Source organism: Ranitomeya imitator, chromosome 1 (genome assembly GCF_032444005.1).
Source record: "Ranitomeya imitator isolate aRanImi1 chromosome 1, aRanImi1.pri, whole genome shotgun sequence".
Classification (NCBI taxonomy): domain Eukaryota; kingdom Metazoa; phylum Chordata; class Amphibia; order Anura; family Dendrobatidae; genus Ranitomeya; species Ranitomeya imitator.
In genome coordinates this window covers 838,390,215-838,412,173 of record NC_091282.1, presented here as the reverse complement: position 1 = coordinate 838,412,173, position 21,959 = coordinate 838,390,215, and the positions used below count along the sequence as shown (strand labels likewise).

Below are 21,959 nucleotides of genomic sequence, written 5' to 3'. Positions count from 1 at the left end.
ATTTTTCTGGGATCGGTTGAGGGCTTATTATTTGCGTGCCGAGATGACGTTTTTAAGGATAGCATTTTGGTGCAGATACGTTCATTTGATCGCCCGTTATTGCATTTTAATGCAATGTCGCGGCGACCAAAAAAACGTAATTCTGGCGTTTTGAATTTTTTTCCCGCTACGCTGTGTTAGGGACTGGCGGAACGCACCATGTATAGATGGTAAGAAACTAGGTGCGTTCGCAGTCCGAGGTCCACCGTGCAGGTAAAAGACCCTGCAGCTAGCAAGACGGACAATATGGCGGTACACTAAAGGATACACGCGTGGGTTAAACCTCACCCAGCGTGAAGAAAGCGATCCTGTTAATCCACAGGACCGCAGTACCGCACTAGTGCGCGAGCAAGTGGTCAGCGGACTTAACCCCAGAAGGGATTAGAGCCCGATTAGACCCTTGCTGGCGTAACACCGCAACTGGGTGTGTAGAGAACCTTAAGGAATATAAGTGCACAAGAGTGCGAGCGATGCCGCACTAACGGACGCCACTAACCACCCAGACTCGGGTATGGAAAGCGCAAGACAGGCGCACGGCGCCGTACTGGCAGGCACAGCTACAGGACGCTGAGATGTGTTTTTAGTGCTGTAGGCTAAGTCGGGCGCTAGGTAGCAGCCATACACCTTCCGCGAACAGACATTCAATAGGGAAGGGGATTCCAAGGACGACTTGCACTCACAACATACACACATCAACAATTGTTTGACAATACTAGCGCATGGCCGTGCGGTCATGCGCAGTTTATATAACAGCAGCACAGGAAGTGGCCACAGCACTTTTGCCCTTCTAGGACCTGCCAAGAGGACCAATGGAATGTGCTGCAGAGCCTGAGCACATGACCCTCGATCTCCAACGGGAGACCTTACGCTGGGCATGCTCAGTACATGCAGACAAGGACTTAGTCCCAGAGAAGTCCGCTCGCTGCTGACCAGCACTGACTTTAATGGCAGAGACTGGAGAAGCAGCACTAACTCTCAGAACAGAGTGAGAACGAGCAAGACGCCGGGACCGACGTCCCCGCTGAGCAGGCTCCACTGCGGCTGGACAAGAATGGGAGACCGCAGCGGAAGTGGCTCGAGATTCCCCCTGTGCAGAAGCGGGAACTCGACCCCTAACATTACCCCCCCTCCTAGGGCCCCCCCCTCCTTGGGCCTCGCTACGTTCGAAGGCAGCAATGAGCTGCGGAGCCCGAATGTGCTCCACAGGCTCCCAGGTTCTATCCTCCGGACCATGACCCTTCCAATCCACCAAATAAAATTTTTTGCCACGTACCACCTTGCTTCCCACAATAGCATTCACCTCAAACTCATCCGTGGATGAACCCGATGTCCCAGCAGATAACTCAGAAAACCGAGACAAACGAACGGGCTTTAAGAGGGAAACGTGAAAGGTATCGGTGATACCAAGGCGTGGAGGAATGGCCAAACGGTAAACCACAGGGTTGACCTGTTCCAGAACTTTAAACGGGCCAATGTAGCGAGGAGCAAACTTAGTGGACTCAACTCGCAGCCTGATGTTACGGGCGGAGAGCCACACTAAGTCGCCGGGAGCAAAGACCGGAGCGGGACGCCGGTGTGTATCAGCCGAAACCCTCATTCTCTCCTTGGAGGCCCGAATGGCATCCTGTGTGCGGTCCCAGATGTCCCGTGCCTCCACCGCCCAGTCTGCCACCCTAGAATCGGTGGATGACACGGGCATGGGCACAGGAACACGCGGATGCTGGCCGTAATTAAGGAGAAAAGGAGTTTGGCCAGTGGAATCGGCTACGGCGTTGTTCAAGGCAAATTCCGCCCAAGGTAGCAAAGATGCCCAGTCATCCTGCCTAGCGGAGACGAAATGTCGCAAATACGTCACCAGAGTCTGGTTGGTTCTCTCCACCAACCCATTCGTCTTGGGATGATATGCAGAGGAGAGGTTTAACTCTATGCTGAGCAAACGGCAGAGCTCTCTCCAAAACCGAGACGCGAACTGGGGACCCCGATCGCTGACAATCTTATCAGGCATACCATGCAATCGAAAAACATGCTTCATGAACAACACCGCCAAGGCCCGTGCTGAGGGTAACCGAGGAAGCGGTACCAAATGTACCATCTTAGAGAAATGGTCGGTGACTACCCAAATAATGGAGCAGCCACGCGACTTGGGTAAGCCCACCACAAAGTCCATTCCGACCATCTCCCAGGGCCTGTCTGCCACCGGTAGAGGGTAAAGCAACCCAGCAGGCCGTTGCCGAGGAGACCGATTCTGGGCGCAAGAAACGCACGCCTGAATATAGTCCTTGACATCTCGGACCATATGCGGCCACCAATATGTTCTCGCCAAAAGCTCAGATGTCCTCTTGGTCCCAAAATGCCCACCCACTCTGGAGGAGTGAGCCCAAGAGAGAACCTCCGGTCGCAAGTTAGCTGGCACGAAAGTCTTGCCCGGGGGCACAGACTCCAGCGAAACCGGAGCTACAGTTCTCAAGCTCTCAGGCGGGACAATAAGCCGAGGCTCCTCCTCCTCCTCCTAAGATGACACTACGGAGCGGGAGAGAGCGTCGGCACGAACGTTCTTCTCCCCGGAGAGAAAATGGAGGGTAAAATGGAATCGGGAGAAAAACAGGGACCATCTAGCCTGGCGAGAATTTAGCCGCTGGGCCGTCTGTATATACACCAAGTTCTTGTGATCAGTGAAGACTTGGAAAGGAAAGCGAGCTCCCTCCAAGAGGTGTCTCCACTCTGAAAAAGCCAACTTCATGGCTAGCAACTCCCTGTCCCCGATGGAATAATTCCTCTCCGCTGGTGTGAAAGTTTTGGAGAAGAAGAAGCAAGGATGCTTCCGACCTTGAGCATCCTTTTGGAAAAGGACTGCTCCAGCACCAACGGATGAGGCATCCACCTCCAAGATGAACGGTTTATCTACATCGGGGCGATGTAGGATGGGAGCGCTAGCGAAGTGTGACTTAATCGAGAGAAAAGCCTTGGAGACCTCCTCTGACCACAACTTGGGATTTGCTCCCTTCTTGGTGAGGGCGACCAATGGAGCTACCAAAGTTGAGAAGTGTGGAATGAACTGGCGATAGTAATTAATGAACCCCATAAAGCGCTGCACCGCTTTAAGAGAATGGGGTTCCTGCCAGTCCATTACTGCCTGTAGCTTGGCAGGATCCATAGCCAAACCCTGGGCAGAAATGATATAACCAAGGAAAGGCAAGGACTCCTGCTCAAACACACACTTCTCCAACTTAGCGTAGAGGGAGTTTGCCCGTAAGAGGTCGAAGACTTTGCGAACATCTCTCCGATGGGAGTCTATATCTGGAGAGTAGATGAGAATGTCATCCAGATAGACTACGACCGAGGTGGTGAGCATATCCCGAAAGATGTCGTTCACAAAGTCTTGGAAAACGGCTGGGGCATTACAGAGCCCAAAGGGCATCACTAGATATTCATAGTGCCCATCCCTGGTGTTAAAAGCCGTCTTCCATTCATCCCCCTCACGGATGCGAATCAGGTTGTAAGCACCCCGCAGATCTAACTTTGTAAATACCTTTGCTCCCCGTAGCCTATCAAAGAGCTCAGATATCAGGGGTAATGGGTACTTGTTCTTAACGGTAATGGCGTTAAGACCCCTGTAGTCTATGCATGGACGTAAGTCTCCAGTCTTCTTCTGTACGAAGAAGAACCCAGCCCCTGCCGGTGACACTGACTTCCTAATGAATCCTCTTGCCAGATTCTCCTGAATATACTGGGACATTGCCTCCGTCTCCGGGAGAGATAACGGGTAGACTCGACCCCGGGGAGGCTCAGCACCAGGCAAGAGGTCAATAGGACAGTCATAGGGACGGTGAGGCGGAAGAGTCTCCGCAGCTCTTTTGGAGAACACGTCTGCATGGGACCAATAGTGCTTGGGGAGAGAGGAAAGATCTGCGGGTACCTGTGTAGTAGCAACCTGAACGCACTCCCTCTGACATCTACCCTCACAGGATTTACTCCATCCCAAAATTCTCCCAGAGGACCACTCAATATGAGGAGAATGGTAGCGAAGCCATGGCATCCCCAACAGGACCTCATCAATTCCCTCAGGAATGACTAATAGGGAGATTATCTCCTGATGTGATGGAGACACAGACAGCGTGAAAGGAATGGTTTGGTGGGTAATCTGTGAAGGTAGTGTTGACCCATTTACCACTCGAACGGTCACTGGCTGGGCGAGCATCACCAAGGGTATTGCGTGACGCTGGGCAAAGGCGGAGGACATAAAGTTACCCTCTGCCCCAGAATCCAAGCAAAGCTCGACCGTAAGAGTGGATGGGCCTATGGTAATTGTCCCCTTGAAGGACAACTTTGAGGCAAACGTCGCCGTGTCCAGTGTACCTCCTCCAACTGCCACTAGACGCTGACGTTTCCCCGACCGCTGAGGACTCTTGGAGACAAGACGTCCTGACTGCTGGCAAACATGACGGACCTTATGTGCACGAGCGGACTGAGACTTAGATCCCGCTCGTGTCACCTCCAAGGTCTCATGTGACTCAGATGCCTGGACTGGGAATTCCAAAGGTTTGGCGAAGTTAGGAGCCAGCCGAAACCTCTGCCTACACTGGGCTCGTTCCAACCTCCGCTCGTTAAAACGGAGGTCTATACGAGTAGAAATAGATATTAACTCCTCCAGTGTGGCAGGAATCTCCCTAGTGGCCAGAGCGTCCTTAACATGGTCAGCCAGGCCCCTCCAGAATATGGGGATAAGGGCTTTGTCCGACCACTCCAGCTCGGAAGCTAAAGTACGGAATCGGACAGAAAAATGGCTGACCAAGGACTCACCCTGAGTTAATGCCAGTAGTTGGAGCGCTGTATCATGGGTGAGTTGAGGTCCTAGAAAGACCTTTTTCAGCGTGCCCAGAAACAACGGAGCACTCTGCACCACATGATCATCACGCTCCCACAGCGGCGTAGCCCACTCCAACGCCCTGTCCGACAACAGCGAGACAATAAATCCCACCTTAGCCCGCTCTGTAGGAAAACGTGCAGCCAGGAGCTCGAGGTGGATAGAGCACTGACTCACGAATCCCCTACAAGTTTTGCAATCTCCAGAAAATTTTTCTGGCAACGGGAGGCGGGATAATGTCGGAACAGGGGTGGCAGTGGACAAGGTTGCTGCCGCCACGCCAGCAGCCTTTACAGCAACTGCGGTAACATCCACAGCTGAGGTTGAGTTCTCAAGAACCTTCAACCTACCCTCCAACTGCTGGATATACCGCAAAGATTGCTGAATGTCCGCCATACTAGCCAGACCTTGGCGCTAGTATTCTGTTAGGGACTGGCGGAACGCACCATGTATAGATGGTAAGAAACTAGGTGCGTTCGCAGTCCGAGGTCCACCGTGCAGGTAAAAGACCCTGCAGCTAGCAAGACGGACAATATGGCGGTACACTAAAGGATACACGCGTGGGTTAAACCTCACCCAGCGTGAAGAAAGCGATCCTGTTAATCCACAGGACCGCAGTACCGCACTAGTGCGCGAGCAAGTGGTCAGCGGACTTAACCCCAGAAGGGATTAGAGCCCGATTAGACCCTTGCTGGCGTAACACCGCAACTGGGTGTGTAGAGAACCTTAAGGAATATAAGTGCACAAGAGTGCGAGCGATGCCGCACTAACGGACGCCACTAACCACCCAGACTCGGGTATGGAAAGCGCAAGACAGGCGCACGGCGCCGTACTGGCAGGCACAGCTACAGGACGCTGAGATGTGTTTTTAGTGCTGTAGGCTAAGTCGGGCGCTAGGTAGCAGCCATACACCTTCCGCGAACAGACATTCAATAGGGAAGGGGATTCCAAGGACGACTTGCACTCACAACATACACACATCAACAATTGTTTGACAATACTAGCGCATGGCCGTGCGGTCATGCGCAGTTTATATAACAGCAGCACAGGAAGTGGCCACAGCACTTTTGCCCTTCTAGGACCTGCCAAGAGGACCAATGGAATGTGCTGCAGAGCCTGAGCACATGACCCTCGATCTCCAACGGGAGACCTTACGCTGGGCATGCTCAGTACATGCAGACAAGGACTTAGTCCCAGAGAAGTCCGCTCGCTGCTGACCAGCACTGACTTTAATGGCAGAGACTGGAGAAGAAGCACTAACTCTCAGAACAGAGTGAGAACGAGCAAGACGCCGGGACCGACGTCCCCGCTGAGCAGGCTCCACTGCGGCTGGACAAGAATGGGAGACCGCAGCGGAAGTGGCTCGAGATTCCCCCTGTGCAGAAGCGGGAACTCGACCCCTAACACGCTGTTTAGCGATCAGGTTAATGCTTTTTTTAAATTGATAGATCGGGCGATTCTTAGCACGGCGATACCAAATATGCGCAGATTTTATATTTTTTTTATTGATTTATTTTGATTGGGGCGAAAGGGGGGTGATTTAAACTTTTATATTTTTTTATTTTTTTAACATTTTTTTCAACTTTTTTTTTTACTTTTGCCATGCTTCAATAGCCTCCATGGGAGGCTAGAAGCAGGCACAACGCGATCGGCTCTGCTACATAGCAGCGATCTGCTGATCGCTGCTATGTAGCAGAAATGGAGGTGTGCTGTGAGCGCCGACCACAGGGTGGCGCTCACAGCCACCGGTCATCAGTAACCATAGAGATCTCAAGGACCTCTATGGTTACAATGGAGACGCATCGCTGACCCCCGATCATGTGACGGGGGTCGGCGATGACGTCATTTCCGGCCGCCCGGCCGGATGCGGTAGTTAAATGCCGCTGTCTGCGTTATGTGACCCTCCGTCACATACAATATTCGGACTAACGAGTTCACATACAATGTGCCTGTCAGGCGCCTGCTGGACAAATACCTATAATATCTAATGTTTGCAATTTCAGTGCTCTAAAAGTGATCAGTGACCTTCATAGGGATGTAATAAAAGAGACTACACATAATCAGTTGCAAAAAAAAACATTTACTTAATATAAAACTAATAACTATGAAATACAAACTTTTCAAAACTCCCGCCAAATAGTCCCCAGTTCGACTCTCTCAAAAAAATGTACAAAGAAAATTTTTGAACACAAACTTAATTTTAAGGTACCTTAAGTACTATTAAAAACATATTCAATCAGAAGTAGATGCTGAGGTTTCCCCAGAAAAGTCACACTTGCAGAGCAAATAGCAAGAATTACACACCATTTTTGCATGTGTCAGGCAAATTGCTTTATGACATTTGAGACATTCATAATTTGAAAGCCTTCTGGTTCCGCTTTCCGTTTGGCAGGTGGTGCATCTCCTTCTTTTGTGAGGTGGTGCAGATGGTGACTTTTCACCATCATCTTCTGGGCGGAACCTTTTGAGCTGAACTTGAAGGCGAGAGGGGATACCGATTGTTTTCACGCTTCTCCTGCGTAGCTCTCCAAGTACTAGTTCATGGGCCAATTTTTTCAGATACAATCATCTACGGAGTGGTTCAAGCTTGTTTTCAAGATAAATTACTTGTGAATTTATACCACCCAAATTCAACATAGCCAAAAATATGACCATTGGCCAGCGTTTGATGTTTCTGCTGACGTTGAAAGTGGAGCACATCTGATCTGCTGTATCCACACCCCCTTTGGTGGCATTGTAAAATGTAATTATCTCCGGTTTTTTTTCTGCCCCAGTCCCAGGATCGATGGCAGCATCATCATGAAGTGTTGATAGAAGAAGTACGATTTTTTTGGCATGTGGTACATAGGAAACTAAAGCCTTTCCATTATGGAATGCAAACATACTGCTGTACTGTTGTCTCTCTTTCACACTTACAAACTGTGGCGGCAATTCCCTTTTGTTTTTTCTTACAGTTCCCACATATGACAGCTTCTGAATTTTCAGATAATCAATCAGATCACAACTTGTAAACCAATTGTCAGCTGTAATATTGCGACCCGATCCAAATAAGGGTTCAGCCAGTCTTTTTACAACATCAATGGGTTTGTTGCTCACACAGTAAGGACCTTCTGGTTGTTTTCCTGCATAAACTTCCAGGTTGTAAGTGTAGGTCTTACTGGCATCAACAAGGGCATAAATTTTTATTCCATATTTGTTTGGCTTTGATGGAATATATTGACGAAAGGCACATCTACCACGAAAACCAGGGAGCATTTCGTCAATAGTGAGATTCTCTCCAGGGTAATAACTTTGTTTACAGTTTACAACAAATCTTTGAAATATATCACGAATTGGAGCAAGTCGGTCATGTGTTTTGCGTTCGGTTCGAGTAGTTCTGTCGTCAAACCGAAGGCAACGAATTAGAATCTTGAATCTGTTTATGGACATAACAAGGCTAAATTTTTCAACTCCATCCCCATCTTTACCCCAAAGTTCCTCCAAACTTTGTCTATTTGCCCTATAAGCTCCTGCAAGGTACAGTAATAAAAAAAAAAGCACGCAGTTCTATTTCATCTGTGGGCTTGATGGTTTTGTTGCAGATGTACTTGTCCTTTATAATGTCTATATATTGGTTGGTATATGTGACAATAGAGTCCAGAATGTCATCTGTAAATATACTGTTCCAGCATTCAACTGCAGTTTTTGCATTACGTGCAGTTCCTATTACTGCAGGAAGGTGAGTAATAATGTTTAAAGGTTCCCTACGTTTTTTCTGGAATGGCTTCTTGTTCCATTTAGTATTTTTATCTTTTCCAATATAATATGATCCAACTTCTTCATCCTCACCACTGTCACCATCTTGCTCTGTTTCAGAATCCAGGACACATTCTTCCACCTCATCATGAGAATCAATCTCACTTTCCTCTCCTAAATCCTCATTCAGTGTGAGGTCTCTATCATCTAACAGCATGTTTGTTACTTCCTCAACATCAAGTTGTTTGGATAAATTGTACATTTTCCTCTCCATTTCAGCAGATAATCTGAAGCAAGAGAAGGAATATGTTAGGGACCTACTGTATATGCCTGAGCAGCATACTTTCTTTTATAAAATCTCCCTTATTTCTATGAAATATCCTCACATTTTGTGCTATACATTCATAAAACAAGCTAAATAAACTATTGTGATGAATAAAAACATAAAATACCAACCTCACTGAATGTGACGTATTCACATACAATGAGCCTGAGAGATCTGTGCAGCTATATCCTCTCCCCTGAAGCTCTGAAATCCAACTGTGATATCAGGTTTCACAGACCTTCAAGAGACAGGAGACTACCTGGAGGGAGGGGGTTTCCTCACAATCTGGTGAGGAAGGAGAAATGAAAGTAAAAGAGAAGCGCCTGTCAGATCAGTTGTATGTGACGGAGGGTTAACTAGTTAATAGGTGCGGGCAGATCGCGATTCTGCCCGCGCCTATTACGGGCACATGTCAGCTGTTCAAAACAGCTGACATGTCCCGGCTTTGGTGCGGGCTCACCGCGGAGCCCTGCATCAAAGCAGGGGATCTGACCTCGGACGTACTATCCCGTCCGAGGTCAGAATGGGGTTAAAAAGGAGTTGGGTAGTTTCCATATGATACATCATCTTTCCTTTCCAGATGGTGCATCTTTGAACGATGAGGTCAATAAAGATCTGGCCTCTGTCAAATATGCATCATTCAATCAGGTGGTGGATTTGCTGAGGTCTTTTGGTAAAGGTGCTCTTCTAGCTAAAACAGATATAAAAACAGCCTTCAGATTATTGCCAGTTGACCCAAAGGGTTTTAATTAATTGGGTTTTCAATTCAGAGGCAGTTTTTATTTTGATAGAAGTTTGCCGATGGGTTTATTTCGAGGCCTTTTCCTCATTTTTACAATAGGTGGTGCAGTACGAGGTTGAGGAAGAAGGGGTTCTGCATTACTTGGATGACTTTTTATTCATAGGTAAGGATAGTTCGGATGTATGTTTGAAATTGCTATTGAAATTCAGAGAAATTTCTGCTTGATTTGGTGTTCCTTTGGCGGAAGAAAAAACGTTCTTTCCTTGTACATGCTTGGAGTTTTTAAGTATAACTATTGATTCTTTAGATATGGAATGCTCAGATTTTGCGGTTAGTACAAAAAGAGAAGACTACCTTAAAAGAGCTTCAGTCTGTTCTTGGTTTATTGAATTTTCCACTCCATATTTTACCTATGGATAGGGTAATTTTAAGAAGAATGTATGACACAATAAAAGGATTTAAATCCCCCAGGTGTCATATTAGAATTAGTTCAGCTATGAGAGAGGATTTGGGAATTTGGGTGGGATTTCTTAGCTCCTTCAATGGTTAAAGTTGTTGGCAGGATGAGTTTTCTTCTGCAGAGTCTTTGTGGATGTGGATCTATGGTGCCTTTTTTGATGGTAGGTGTTTGACTGCGTATTGGCCAGCCACTTGGGTTCCTAATAAAGTAACCAAGAGTGCAGTTACTTTACAGTTGCTCTCTATTATAATAGCCATAGTCTTGTGGGGTCCCCTTTTAAAGAACAGGAGGATTTTGTTTCTTTCAGTCAACCAGGGTGATGTGTTAGCTTTAAATACCCTATCCTCCAAGTGCAAATGGTCAGCTAAATTGCTAAGGCATCTGGTATTAGTATGTTTAAAACTGAATATTTGGCTAAAAGATCGCTATATAGTGGGTTTTGAAAGTGGTTTGACTGATGCCCTTTCTCACCATCAGTGGGAAGCTTTTCGTTCGCTGCTTCCAGGAGCAGAGAAAAGTACCCAGGGCATCTTTGGGATCTCATTTGGGATTGATTCCATCATACATTAGGAATTCAATTGATGCAAATACATGGGCTGACTACTCAACCGCATGGAAAGTCTGGAAAGAATTCTGTGGCTCTTTGAATTTTGATTATGGTAGAAGTAATGTGGATACAGGTCTAGTTTTTGTTAATTTCCTGTTTGAAAGAAATGTGGGTGTATCTTCAATATCTAAAATGTTAGTGGAGATTTCTTTTTTCTTCAAGTTATCGGGAGAAGTTTCTTTACTTTAGTTTTTTCCCTATAAAAGCAGGCCCTTAAAGGTTAAAGGCGCAGTTCAGCCATACCAGACATTAGACACCCGGTTTCTCTTAAGTTGCTACAAAAATTGTCTTTAATTTTACCGGAGGTAGGTTTCAATGATTTTGAGACTTTCTTGTTTAGAGCAGCATATTTGCTGGCTTTGTTTGCAGCCTTAAGAATTGGCGAGTTAATGTGTCTAAACAAGAAGGAGGTTTCAGACTTACGAGCAAGTGAAATTAACATTAATAAAAAGTGTTTATTCATTTTCATAAGAAGATCCAAGACCGACCAGACAGGTAAAGTTTGTGCATCAAGTTGAATGCACTGGATAATAAAACTACCGTATATACTCGAGTATAAGCCGACCCGAGTATAAGCCGACCCACCTAATTTTGCCACAAAAAAACTGGGAAAACTTAATGACTCAAGTATAAGCCTAGGGTGGGAAATGCAGCAGCTACCGGTAAATGTCAAAAGTAAAAATAGATACCAATAAAAGTAAAATTAATTGAGACATCAGTAGGTTAAGTGTTTTTGAATATGCATATTGAATCAGGAGCCCCATATAATGATCCATAAAGTTTATCATGGCCCCATAAGATGCTCCATATTAAAATATGCCCCATATAATCCTGCATAAAGGTTAATAATGGCCCCATAAGATGCTCCATAGACACATTTGCCCAATATAATGCTGCACAAATGTTGATTATGGCCCAATAAGATGCTCCATAAAGATATGCCCCATATAGTGCTGCACAAATGTTGATTATGGCCCTATAAAGACACTTCACCCATATAGTTCTGCACAAACGTTATGGCCCCATAAGAGGCTCTATACAGACACTTGCCCCATTATAGTGCTGCACAAACGTTATGGCCCCATAAGATGCTCTATACAGACACTTGCCCCATTATAGTGCTGCACAAACGTTATGGCCGCATAAGATCCTCTATACAGACACTTGCCCCATAGAGTGCTGCACAAACGTTATGGCCCCATAAGATGCTCTATACAGACACTTGCCCCATTATAGTGCTGCACAAACGTTATGGCCCCATAAGATGCTCCATAAAGACACTTGCCCCATTATAGTGCTGCACAAACGTTATGGCCCCATAAGATGCTCTATACAGACACTTGCCCCATTATAGTGCTGCACAAACGTTATGGCCCCATAAGATGCTCTATACAGACACTTGCCTCATATAGTGCTGCACAAACGTTATGGCCCCATAAGAGGCTCTATACAGACACTTGCCCCATTATAGTGCTGCACAAACGTTATGGCCCCATAAGATGCTCCATACAGACACTTGCCCCATTATAGTGCTGCACAAACGTTATGGCCCCATAAGATGCTCCATAAAGACACTTGCCCCATTATAGTGCTGCACAAACGTTATGGCCCCATAAGATGCTCTATACAGACACTTGCCCCATTATAGTGCTGCACAAACGTTATGGCCCCATAAGATGCTCTATACAGACACTTGCCTCATATAGTGCTGCACAAACGTTATGGCCCCATAAGATGCTCTATACAGACACTTGCCCCATATAATGCTGCACAAACGTTATGGCCCTATAAGATGCTCCATAAAGACTCTTGCCCCATTTGCTGTTGCTGCAATAAAAATAAAAAAATCACATACTCACCTCTCCGTCGCTCAGACCCCCGGCACTTTCAATATTCACCTGACTTCGTTCTGGCGCCGCTCCATCTTCAGCACTGACGTTGAGGCAGAGGGCGCGCACTAACCATGTCACCGCGCCCTCTGACCTGAGCGTCACTGCAGAAGACGCTGAAGAGACAGAGCGGCGGCTGGAACAAGGAGCAGGTGAATATCGTGCAGCGCAGTGCTCCCCTCCCCGTTATACTCACCTGCTCCTGGAGCTGTGCAGTCCCTGCTTCTCTGGCGCTGCTGCTTCTTCCTCTACTGAGCGGTCACCGTTACCGCTCATTACAGTAATGAATATGCGGCTCCACCCTTATGGGAGGTGGAGCTGCATATTCATTAATGTAATGAGCAGTACCATGTGACCGCTCAGTACAGGAAGAAGCTGCCGCCACCGGGGAAAAGACATGCAGGGACCGCGCAAGGAGCAAGTGAGTGTAATTAGACAGCCCCGCTCCCCTCCCCTGCCGACCCCTGGGTATGACTCGAGTATAAGCCGAGAGGGGGACTTTCAGCCCCAAAAAATGGGCTGAAAATCTCAGCTTATACTCGAGTATATACGCTATTTGTCCTGTTTATAATCTTACAAAGTGGTTATTGGTTAAGACCGGGAATCAAGGGTTCCTTATTCATTCATCGTCGGATCAAGACAGAAGACACTCTCCCACCCACCCCCTTTTTCTATACTTATTCAATTGACTGTCATGATGTTTTATTAGAGGGATAATCACCCAGCTTTTGCTGGGTGGAGTTGGTCGTTGGAGATTATTGTTATTGGATTTTTATGATGATTTATAGTTGTGCAATATTTTATGTTAATATTTACTTAATTATTTATCTATGGTAACTCCTACTAAATACATCATGGCCTATTCTCAATCCATATTTATTTGTCTTGCATATTTATTTTAGCTATTAGAGTACTGAGTCTTGTGCTACCATGTATGTGTATGTTACATGTGCAATACATGCATGTATTTGTATGCAAATGTACATTTATGCATATGCATGTACATGCATATATACATTTGTGTATGCAGGGCCATATTTGCCACTATACAATGGAGGGCACGTGCCTAGGGTGCTGGCCTGCAGGGGGCGCCACCAGGACGAAGAACTTTTTTTTTCTCCAATCTCCTTTCCCCTCCGTTAGACAATCCAGGAAATCTGTTGTCTTTTCGGAGGGGATGGGGGGCAGAGTAAGGAGGGGGCGCTCCTCCATATTATCTTACATGCAGGGAGCTGACTAACCCATGAAGTAGAAGCGCCGCAACTTCGGGGTCAGAGAGGTCCTTGCATCCAAGGTGCTGAAGCGTCTGCATGTAAGAAAGATGAGATCATCTCTCACTGCAGACGTCACAGCAGAGGAAGACGACATGGGAGGAGGACAGGAGCAGGTGAGCGCTCATAGAGCTGAAGATAGGGGGGAGGCTGCTGCTGTATACTGGTGAGAGGAGGCTGGTGATGGGAGGCTGCTGGTGTATACTGGTGAGAGGAGGCTGTGCTGTATACTAGTGAGAGGAGGCTGGTGATGGGAGGCTGCTGGTTTATACTGATGAGAGGAGGCTGCTGCTGTATACTGGTGAGAGGAGGTTGGTGACGGGAGGCTGCTGGTGTATACTGGTGAGAGGAGGCTGCTGTATACTGGTGAGAGGAGGCTGGTGACGGGAGGCTGCTGGTGTATACTGGTGACGGGAGGCTGCTGCTGTATACTGGATGAGTGCAGCAGCGTGCTCCAAGTGTCAGTGTGGCTGAACACAATGTGGCTGCAGGCTCGCTCTGACGCCTGCTACCTGTCTACTCTTTGCTTCCATTTGAACGCCTTCATTACAGAGGAGGGGTGAATGAGCAGACAGCATGTCTCTATATCACTAGGCCTCTCCTCACTGGAGCAATGGTTAGGTCACCTGCTGTATACTGGTGAACAGGGGAGGCTGGTGCTGCTGTATACTGGTGAACAGGGGAGGCTGGTGCTGCTGTATACTGGTGAACAGGGGAGGCTGGTGCTGCTATATACTGGTGAACAGTGGAGGCTGGTGCTGCTATATACTGGTGAACAGGGAGGCTGGTGCCTCTGTATACTGGTGACGGGAGGCTGATTCTGCTATATACTGGTGAACAGGGTGGCTGGTGCTGCTGTATACTGGTGACAGGGGAGGCTAGTGCTGCTATATACTGGTGACAGGGGAGGCTGGTGCTGCTATATACTGGTGAACAGGGGAGGCTGGTGCTACTATATACTGGTGAACAGGGGAGGCTGGTGCTGCTGTATACTGGTGAACAGGGGAGGCTGGTGCTGCTGTATACTAGTGAACAGGGGAGTCTGGTGCTGCTGTATACTGGTGAACAGGGGAGGCTGGTGCTGCTGTATACTGGTGAACAGGGGAGTCTAATGCTGCTGTATACTGGTGAACAGGGGAGGCTGCTGCTGCTGTATACTGGTGAACAGTGGAGGTTGGTGCTGCTATATACTGGTGAACAGGGGAGGCTGGTGCTGCTATATACTGGTGAACAGTGGAGGCTGGTGCTGCTATATACTGGTGAACAGGGGAGGCTGGTGCTGCTATATACTGGTGTACAGGAGAGGATGGTGCTGCTACATACTGGTAAACAGGGGAGGCTGCTGCTGCTGTATACTTGTGACAGGGGAGGCTGGTGCTGCTATATACTGGTGAACAGGGGAGACTGGAGCTGCTATATACTGGTGAACAGGGGAGACTAGAGCTGCTATATACTGGTGAACAGGGGAGGCTGGTGCTGCTATATACTGGTGAACGGGGGGGCTGGTGCTGCTGTATACTGGTGAACAGGGGAGACTGGAGATGCTGTATACTGGTGAACAGGGGAGACTGGAGCTGCTATATACTGGTGAACAGGGGAGGCTGGTGCTGCTATATACTGGTGAACATTGGAGGCTGGTGCTGCTGTATACTGGTGACAGGGGAGGCTGGTGCTGCTATACACTGGTGAACAGGGGAGACTGGAGCTGCTATATACTGGTGAACAGGGGAGACTGGAGCTGCTATATACTGGTGAACAGGGGAGGCTGGTGTTGCTATATATTGGTGAACAGGGGAGGCTGGTGCTGCTATATACTGGTGAACAGGGAAGGCTGGTGCTGCTATATATTGGTGAACAGGGGAGGCTGGTGCTGCTATATACTGGTGAACAGGGGAGTCTGGTGCTATGCAGTCTGGGGATTTGGGGGAGGCTGACACTTTAGAATGGGGATTAGGGGGCATATTCCTACAGAATAGTTTTTATTGGTGCTATTAAGTTAAATCTACTTTATTTAATATGCAGATGAGGGTGTTTCATAGCACTCTTGTATTTGTGTACTAAAGCTTTTTTTTTGTCAGCACTCTGTTAGTAAAAGTGAGTGCTGTCTAAAATCAGCTTGCAAGTCTGCGCTTGCTCACTGAAGCTGGTTTCACACTTGCGTTTTTTTTAAAGTCAGGCAAAATCAGGTTTTTCAGCCAAATCCTGATCCTTTCAGGATGCATTTTTTTGTCCATTCACTTTAATGGTGTCAGGGAGCAACCTGAAGTAACTGGATTCTACCTGACACCATTAAAGTTAATGTGCAAAAACTGGATCCTGAAAGGATCAGGATTTGGCTGAAAAACCTGATTTTGCCTGATTTGAAAAAAAACGCAAGTGTGAAACCAGCGACACTGGATGAGTGCAGCAGCGTGCTCCAAGTGTCAGTGTGGCTGCACACAATGTGGCTGCATGCTCGCTCTGACGCCTGCTACCTGTCTACTCTTTGCTTCCCTTTGAACGCCTTCATTACAGAGGAGGGGTGAATGAGCAGGCAGCATGTCTCTATATCACTAGGCCTCTCCTCACTGGAGCAATGGTTAGGTCACCTATTTTAATCTCTTGATGAATTTGAAAAGCTGAAGGTGTTAAAAAAAACTCTCAAAAGACTGAACCTGTGCACAGCAAGTGCAGACGTTCATTCTTTTAGTGATTAATTAGCGCTTTTTAAAGCGTTTTACAGAGTAGATCTGCCTTATATAGATGTCGTGTGCACAGACTCAGTGTGTGACGTCAGTAACGGGCGCGACCACGAAAAGTGCCTAGGGCAGCATAAAGGCCAAATACGGCCCTGTGTATATGTATAGATAAATAGACATATGTGCTATTTTCACTGTTGTATATATTTATATGGCATCTATTTATATATGTGTGGCATCCCAGGAGTTCGGGTACCACAGTAGTGCTGCTTTCCTCTCGGGGAGGGTAGTGCTATGCCTGGAGACAAGTAAGATTCCCTTTGGCAGGTTATCACACACAACACCTTCCAGGCCAGGAGGGGGAGCTCAAAACCCTGTTTTAGGGCAGCTTCACTGAATAAAGATCCTGGTTTGGAGGAGGAGCCAGTTCAGTCTGTACAGACAGTCTGTGAGCGAGGACAGACAGGAAGGGAGCACAGTGGAGATACAGAACTCCAGGAGGCCAGGAGCAGGCCTCCAGGGAGTCAGTGCACAGAATCCGGGTACCGGGAGCCCGAGGCTTTTGTGGAGTACTAAGATACAGAGCAGAACTGGAGGGCATAGGATTACATGGACATTGCCCATTTGCACCTGTGTTACAGCAGCACCTTGGAGCCTGGAGTCTCCGTGAAAGGACCTCACTAAGCACGGCTCAAGCTGCCTACCATACAGGTACCTGTCCCAGGACAGGGGAAAGAACTGAAACAACTAGGACTTTGCTGGGAACACTTAGTGGCAGCAGTGACCTCAGATACAGCAAGCGCAGAGTGGAAGGCCCCCTACCTGACCTGTGAAGGGGATTCCACTTGTCTCTGGACTGCCTGGAATCCTAATGTACCTGTTACCGGTGCCCTGGACTGTGGCTTACCATCTACAGTAAACCAGGTAAAGACTTACAACTTGTCTCCTCTATTTATTCACCGACACATACCATCCACGCCTTACACCATAGGACCCCTGGGGACCCCGCTTCATCTGTGGGAAGTGTAACATCTGTGCTGCCGCACCATCCCCCAGGGGACCCCTTCAATGCAGCGTCGGTCCTACTACTGACCGAACTCCACAGGTGGCATCTCGACAAACTTTGAACATTTTCCCCTTTAACGATGAGGCCCAGGGCCACGGGCCGGGTCGCAGCCACTGTGACATTCCCCTTGCGACCGGACCCAGTACTGAGTAACCCACTGTGGGCGACTCATATGCTCATTCATTGATGCTATATAATTACGCAGACAGCCCATATAAATGTTACATTTAAGCTGGAAAAGAGCAATTTTAAATTTTTACATTGAATGCAATTTTTTTTTTTGGGGGGGGGAGGAGGGAAGACATTTTAGTTTTTGCCTCAAGCAACAGAAATGCTCAAATCACATGTAATAAGTGTCTGACAGAGAACCAAACTTGAATAGCCTTTAAGCACGTGCCATGATCCTTTACCCTTTTTGTCAATTTGCATCTCTTTACAAGTATATCTAACATTTCTGAACACATAATGGTACATCCAACTGCTACTAACCAAAAATAGTATTAGCACCCAATTATTACAGGGTTTCTTCCCTCAACATCCCACATTTTACAGAGGAAATTATTTTTACCATCTCAAAAAGCAAAGACTACATAAATGGGGAATTATTGCAGTTCCCCACACAGCAGGAGGCCAATGTGCAGCGGAAAATTGTAAGAAAAAATTCTCTCAGGAGTCCAAATTATTAGAAATTGTTGGCGAATCCTGACAATATGTCATCAATTTCATTGATAAGAAAGCTGCTGAAAGAAATACAATAAATTTAATTCTTAAAATGTACACCCTAAAAGTCGCGCAGAAATTAGCCAACAAAAATGTTATCTCACCTGGCTCGGCAAGAACACTTGTGTATCGTCCAAATATACACACGTTGAGAAATATATATATATATGTTACATATATATATATATATATATATATATATATATATATATATATATACTCTAATATGCTATTGCAAGCTAATATAACAATGCTGTAGTCAAATGTATGGCAGACATACCTGATTTGCTGTCCAAAATTCCGAAATCCAGAGAATACTTCACTACATGATAATTGTTCCATACATAAAGTAAATTGTCCCGAGGATTGTAATCCACAGCAGCAATGTACTGATATGAGTTTGGGAATGGTATATCAACATAATCATCGCTGACCTGGTCTGTGTTATATACGTAATCGATTTTATTCCCAGTGGCTTCATTATCATCATCTTCATAAACAGACTTTACCACATACAATATCCCACAAATCATGAAGGCATTGGATGCAGAGCGCTTATCGTATGCAGTATCCCAGGTTCCTTCGATTCGTAGGGTATAAGGATTAAGTTGACTAATCACTATTCTCCCATTATTTTGTTCTGTTGCATAAATGACCCAGAGTCCATTTTCATCAACTGCAAGATCAATATCCGATTTACCACCCCATCTATAAGGAGACGTATCATGATAATTGGCACTTGCGATAATAGCCTCTCCGCTTTTAATTCTTGTCCTGAGGTCAAACTTGACAATATTCCTGGTACGTTCCTTATTAAAAAAGAGAGCTCCATCATAGACAACAAAGCCTGTACCATCTACCCTATGAGGAAGCTTGTAAGTCGTAGTTGGTCGTCCAGCAATGAAGTCATCCTTAGAAGAGTACTCTGTTAGGGTGTCAGTTCTATAGGGAGTCCATGGCATGTAATATATCTTATCAGATGCCTGCAAAGGATCTTTACACCATGCTCCTGATTGGTGATCAGATTCAAATAAGTGTTCACTCTGATAAACTCCCTTTAGCATCCCAGGGCAAAGAAACACTGCAAGGAGACAAATATTTTCTTATTAGCAGTCAGCAACAGTGTAGTAAATAAAAACTGTCCTGAATAAAGGTAGAAACAAAGCAAATGAATGAAAAAGAATCTATAGCAGCCATTTAACAATAGGTAGAAGGCTATTTTCTTTTTTTTGTTCTCCCATAGTTACACTCCAGGACCCTTTTTTTCATTGCTATAATCACAAGAGGGCTTGTTTTTTGTAGGATGAGTTTAATATGTCAGTGGCACCATTTTCGAGTACAAATATCTTATTAACTAACTTCAATTAACTCTTTATGAGAAGGAAAAAAACAGCAATTTAGTCTTCTTTTTTTTTAGGTTTTTAATTTTTTCTCATGCCACAAGAGTTCAGGGTGTTTTGCAATATAACATTTTGTTTGCGCGAAGGTGTAAATGTATAAAATAACTCACCCATCCCGCCTCTCTGGATCTCCTCTGGTCATTGTTCATAGGTGACAGTGGTGACATCACAACTACACTGCATGTTACTGCTGCAGACAGTCACTGAGCTCAGTATAAGCAATGAGCTCAGTGACTGTCTGCAGCAGTGATGTATGCAGTAATCCTGATGATTACAGCAATACCAAATTGATATAGTTTTATTACTTTTGTACAATAAAATAATCATTTGCGTTCATATTCACAGAGCCATATAGTTTACATCTTTCTGTCAAAGGAGCTGTGTGACGTCTTGTTTTTTTGGTGTGATGAGCAGTAGTTTTAATGGTGCCATTTTGTGGCACATATGACTTTTTGAATACTTTTTATTACAGTTTTTATTGTTTTTAAAACAATTCACCCTTTGCAAAATTGTTCTAATCTGCTTATCAATATGATAATGATAATAAAAAAATATATAATTTTCTTTAAAGTTTTACTGCTTTTGTGCAGAAAGACATAGAAAAAAAGTTTGGCTTTTTTTTTTTTGGCCCTACAACTATTTTATATTTTTCAGCAGAAGGTGCTGTGTGAGGGCTCATTTTTTGCAAGCAAAAGAAAGTGCAATTTTGGGTACATTTCCAATTTTTGGTACTAGAGATGAAAAAAATACATCTGTATTTACCAAAGACTTGTAAGAAGTGATGGCGATTTATTTATGACTTGTTTAACCCCTTAACAAGCTATGATGTACATTTTCATCACAGGGCACTGCGGGGTGAATGGAGTTGAGCCAGCTCCATATGCGGCAGATGTCGGCTGTGTTAGGCTAGTTTCACACTAGCGTTTTTCTGATCTGCGGAGGGCTGCGGACTTCCTCCGTGAAGCCCCTCCCTCGGCCACACATCTGCCGCTAGCTCCGCCTACTTCTGCATGTGGCCTCCATGCGACGATGCGGCGACCAGCGTAGGACGCAGCTTGTAGCAATTTTTTTTTCTCCGCATCATCAAAACGACGCATGCAGAAGCATCCGCATACAACCGCATGACCTGCGTACCTAATGTTAAAGATAGGTACGCAGGCCGCATGCGGGCCGCATGCAGAAGTAGGCAGAGGTGCGGCTGAGGGCGGGGCTTCACGGAGGAAGTCCGCAGCCCTCCGCAGATCAGAAAAACGCTAGCGTGAAACTAGCCTTACAATGGCAGCCAGGAGTCTGGTGAAAGCTTCCCTGGCTGCATTTTAGTCCTCCTATGAAGCTCAGTCAGGGCTTCATAGGTTAATAGCAATTACATTATACACTACAGGATCAGGACCCCTATGGGGATTGAAAAAAAGTGGAAATAAATATTTATGTCCAAAATCACCAATCAAAATGTTAATTATTTAAACTGTACTTTAAATGCCAAAAATTCCAGCATTGCTGTTTGTAAGTCACCGCACTTCGCTAAAAAAATACAATTAAATCATCGAAAATATTACATGTACCACAAATGGTAATAATAAAAATTACAGTTTAGCATGCAACCATGGTTCTCTCAGCAAATGGCGACAGAAAAAAAACACATTTTTTTTTTACAAGGTTTTGATTTTTTTTTAACCATGAAAATATATTTATAAATGAAAAACTTTAGGAGTTTATCATCACCATAATCATACTGACCCGAAGAACCCAAGTGCTTTGTCACTTTTACCATACAATGAACGCCGTAATAACAAAACCCAAAAAGTAACGGCAGATTTATGTTTTGTATGCTACAATGAATGGTTTTGTTCAAAATTGAAACTTTTCCTACAAAAATCAAATCCACATATGGTTATATCGACAGAAAAGTGAAAAAAATTATGGCTGTTGTAACAAGGGAAGGAAAAAAAAAATATCTGTGTCTTCAAAGGGTTTATCTGTAAATTGACTTTGGATTATAGGGATGATGAACTATTACCAAAGTTTGCATTCTGTTTTCTGGGAATTTCTATTGAATGTCAATAAGGTTGGATGAATGCACAATGGACAATTGGACAATTTTCATTCTTACATGGACATCAAGAATTTTCATTTTTACAGTTTCAACTTTTTTTTCCATCTTTA

The 21,959-nt window shown here is 45.6% G+C and overlaps 1 protein-coding gene across 20 annotated transcripts in view; it reads right to left on the bottom strand.

Annotated features, from left to right (window-relative positions):
- ADGRL3 (adhesion G protein-coupled receptor L3) overlaps positions 1-21,959 on the bottom strand; it is a 1,214,649-nt gene that overhangs the window by 672,084 nt on the left and 520,606 nt on the right. For all 20 annotated transcript variants that reach the window (XM_069740657.1, XM_069740660.1, XM_069740665.1 and 17 more), the window contains one exon: positions 18,677-19,477. In XM_069740657.1, the coding sequence (XP_069596758.1) occupies positions 18,677-19,477 (801 nt within the window). The remainder of the gene's footprint in view (positions 1-18,676; positions 19,478-21,959) is intronic.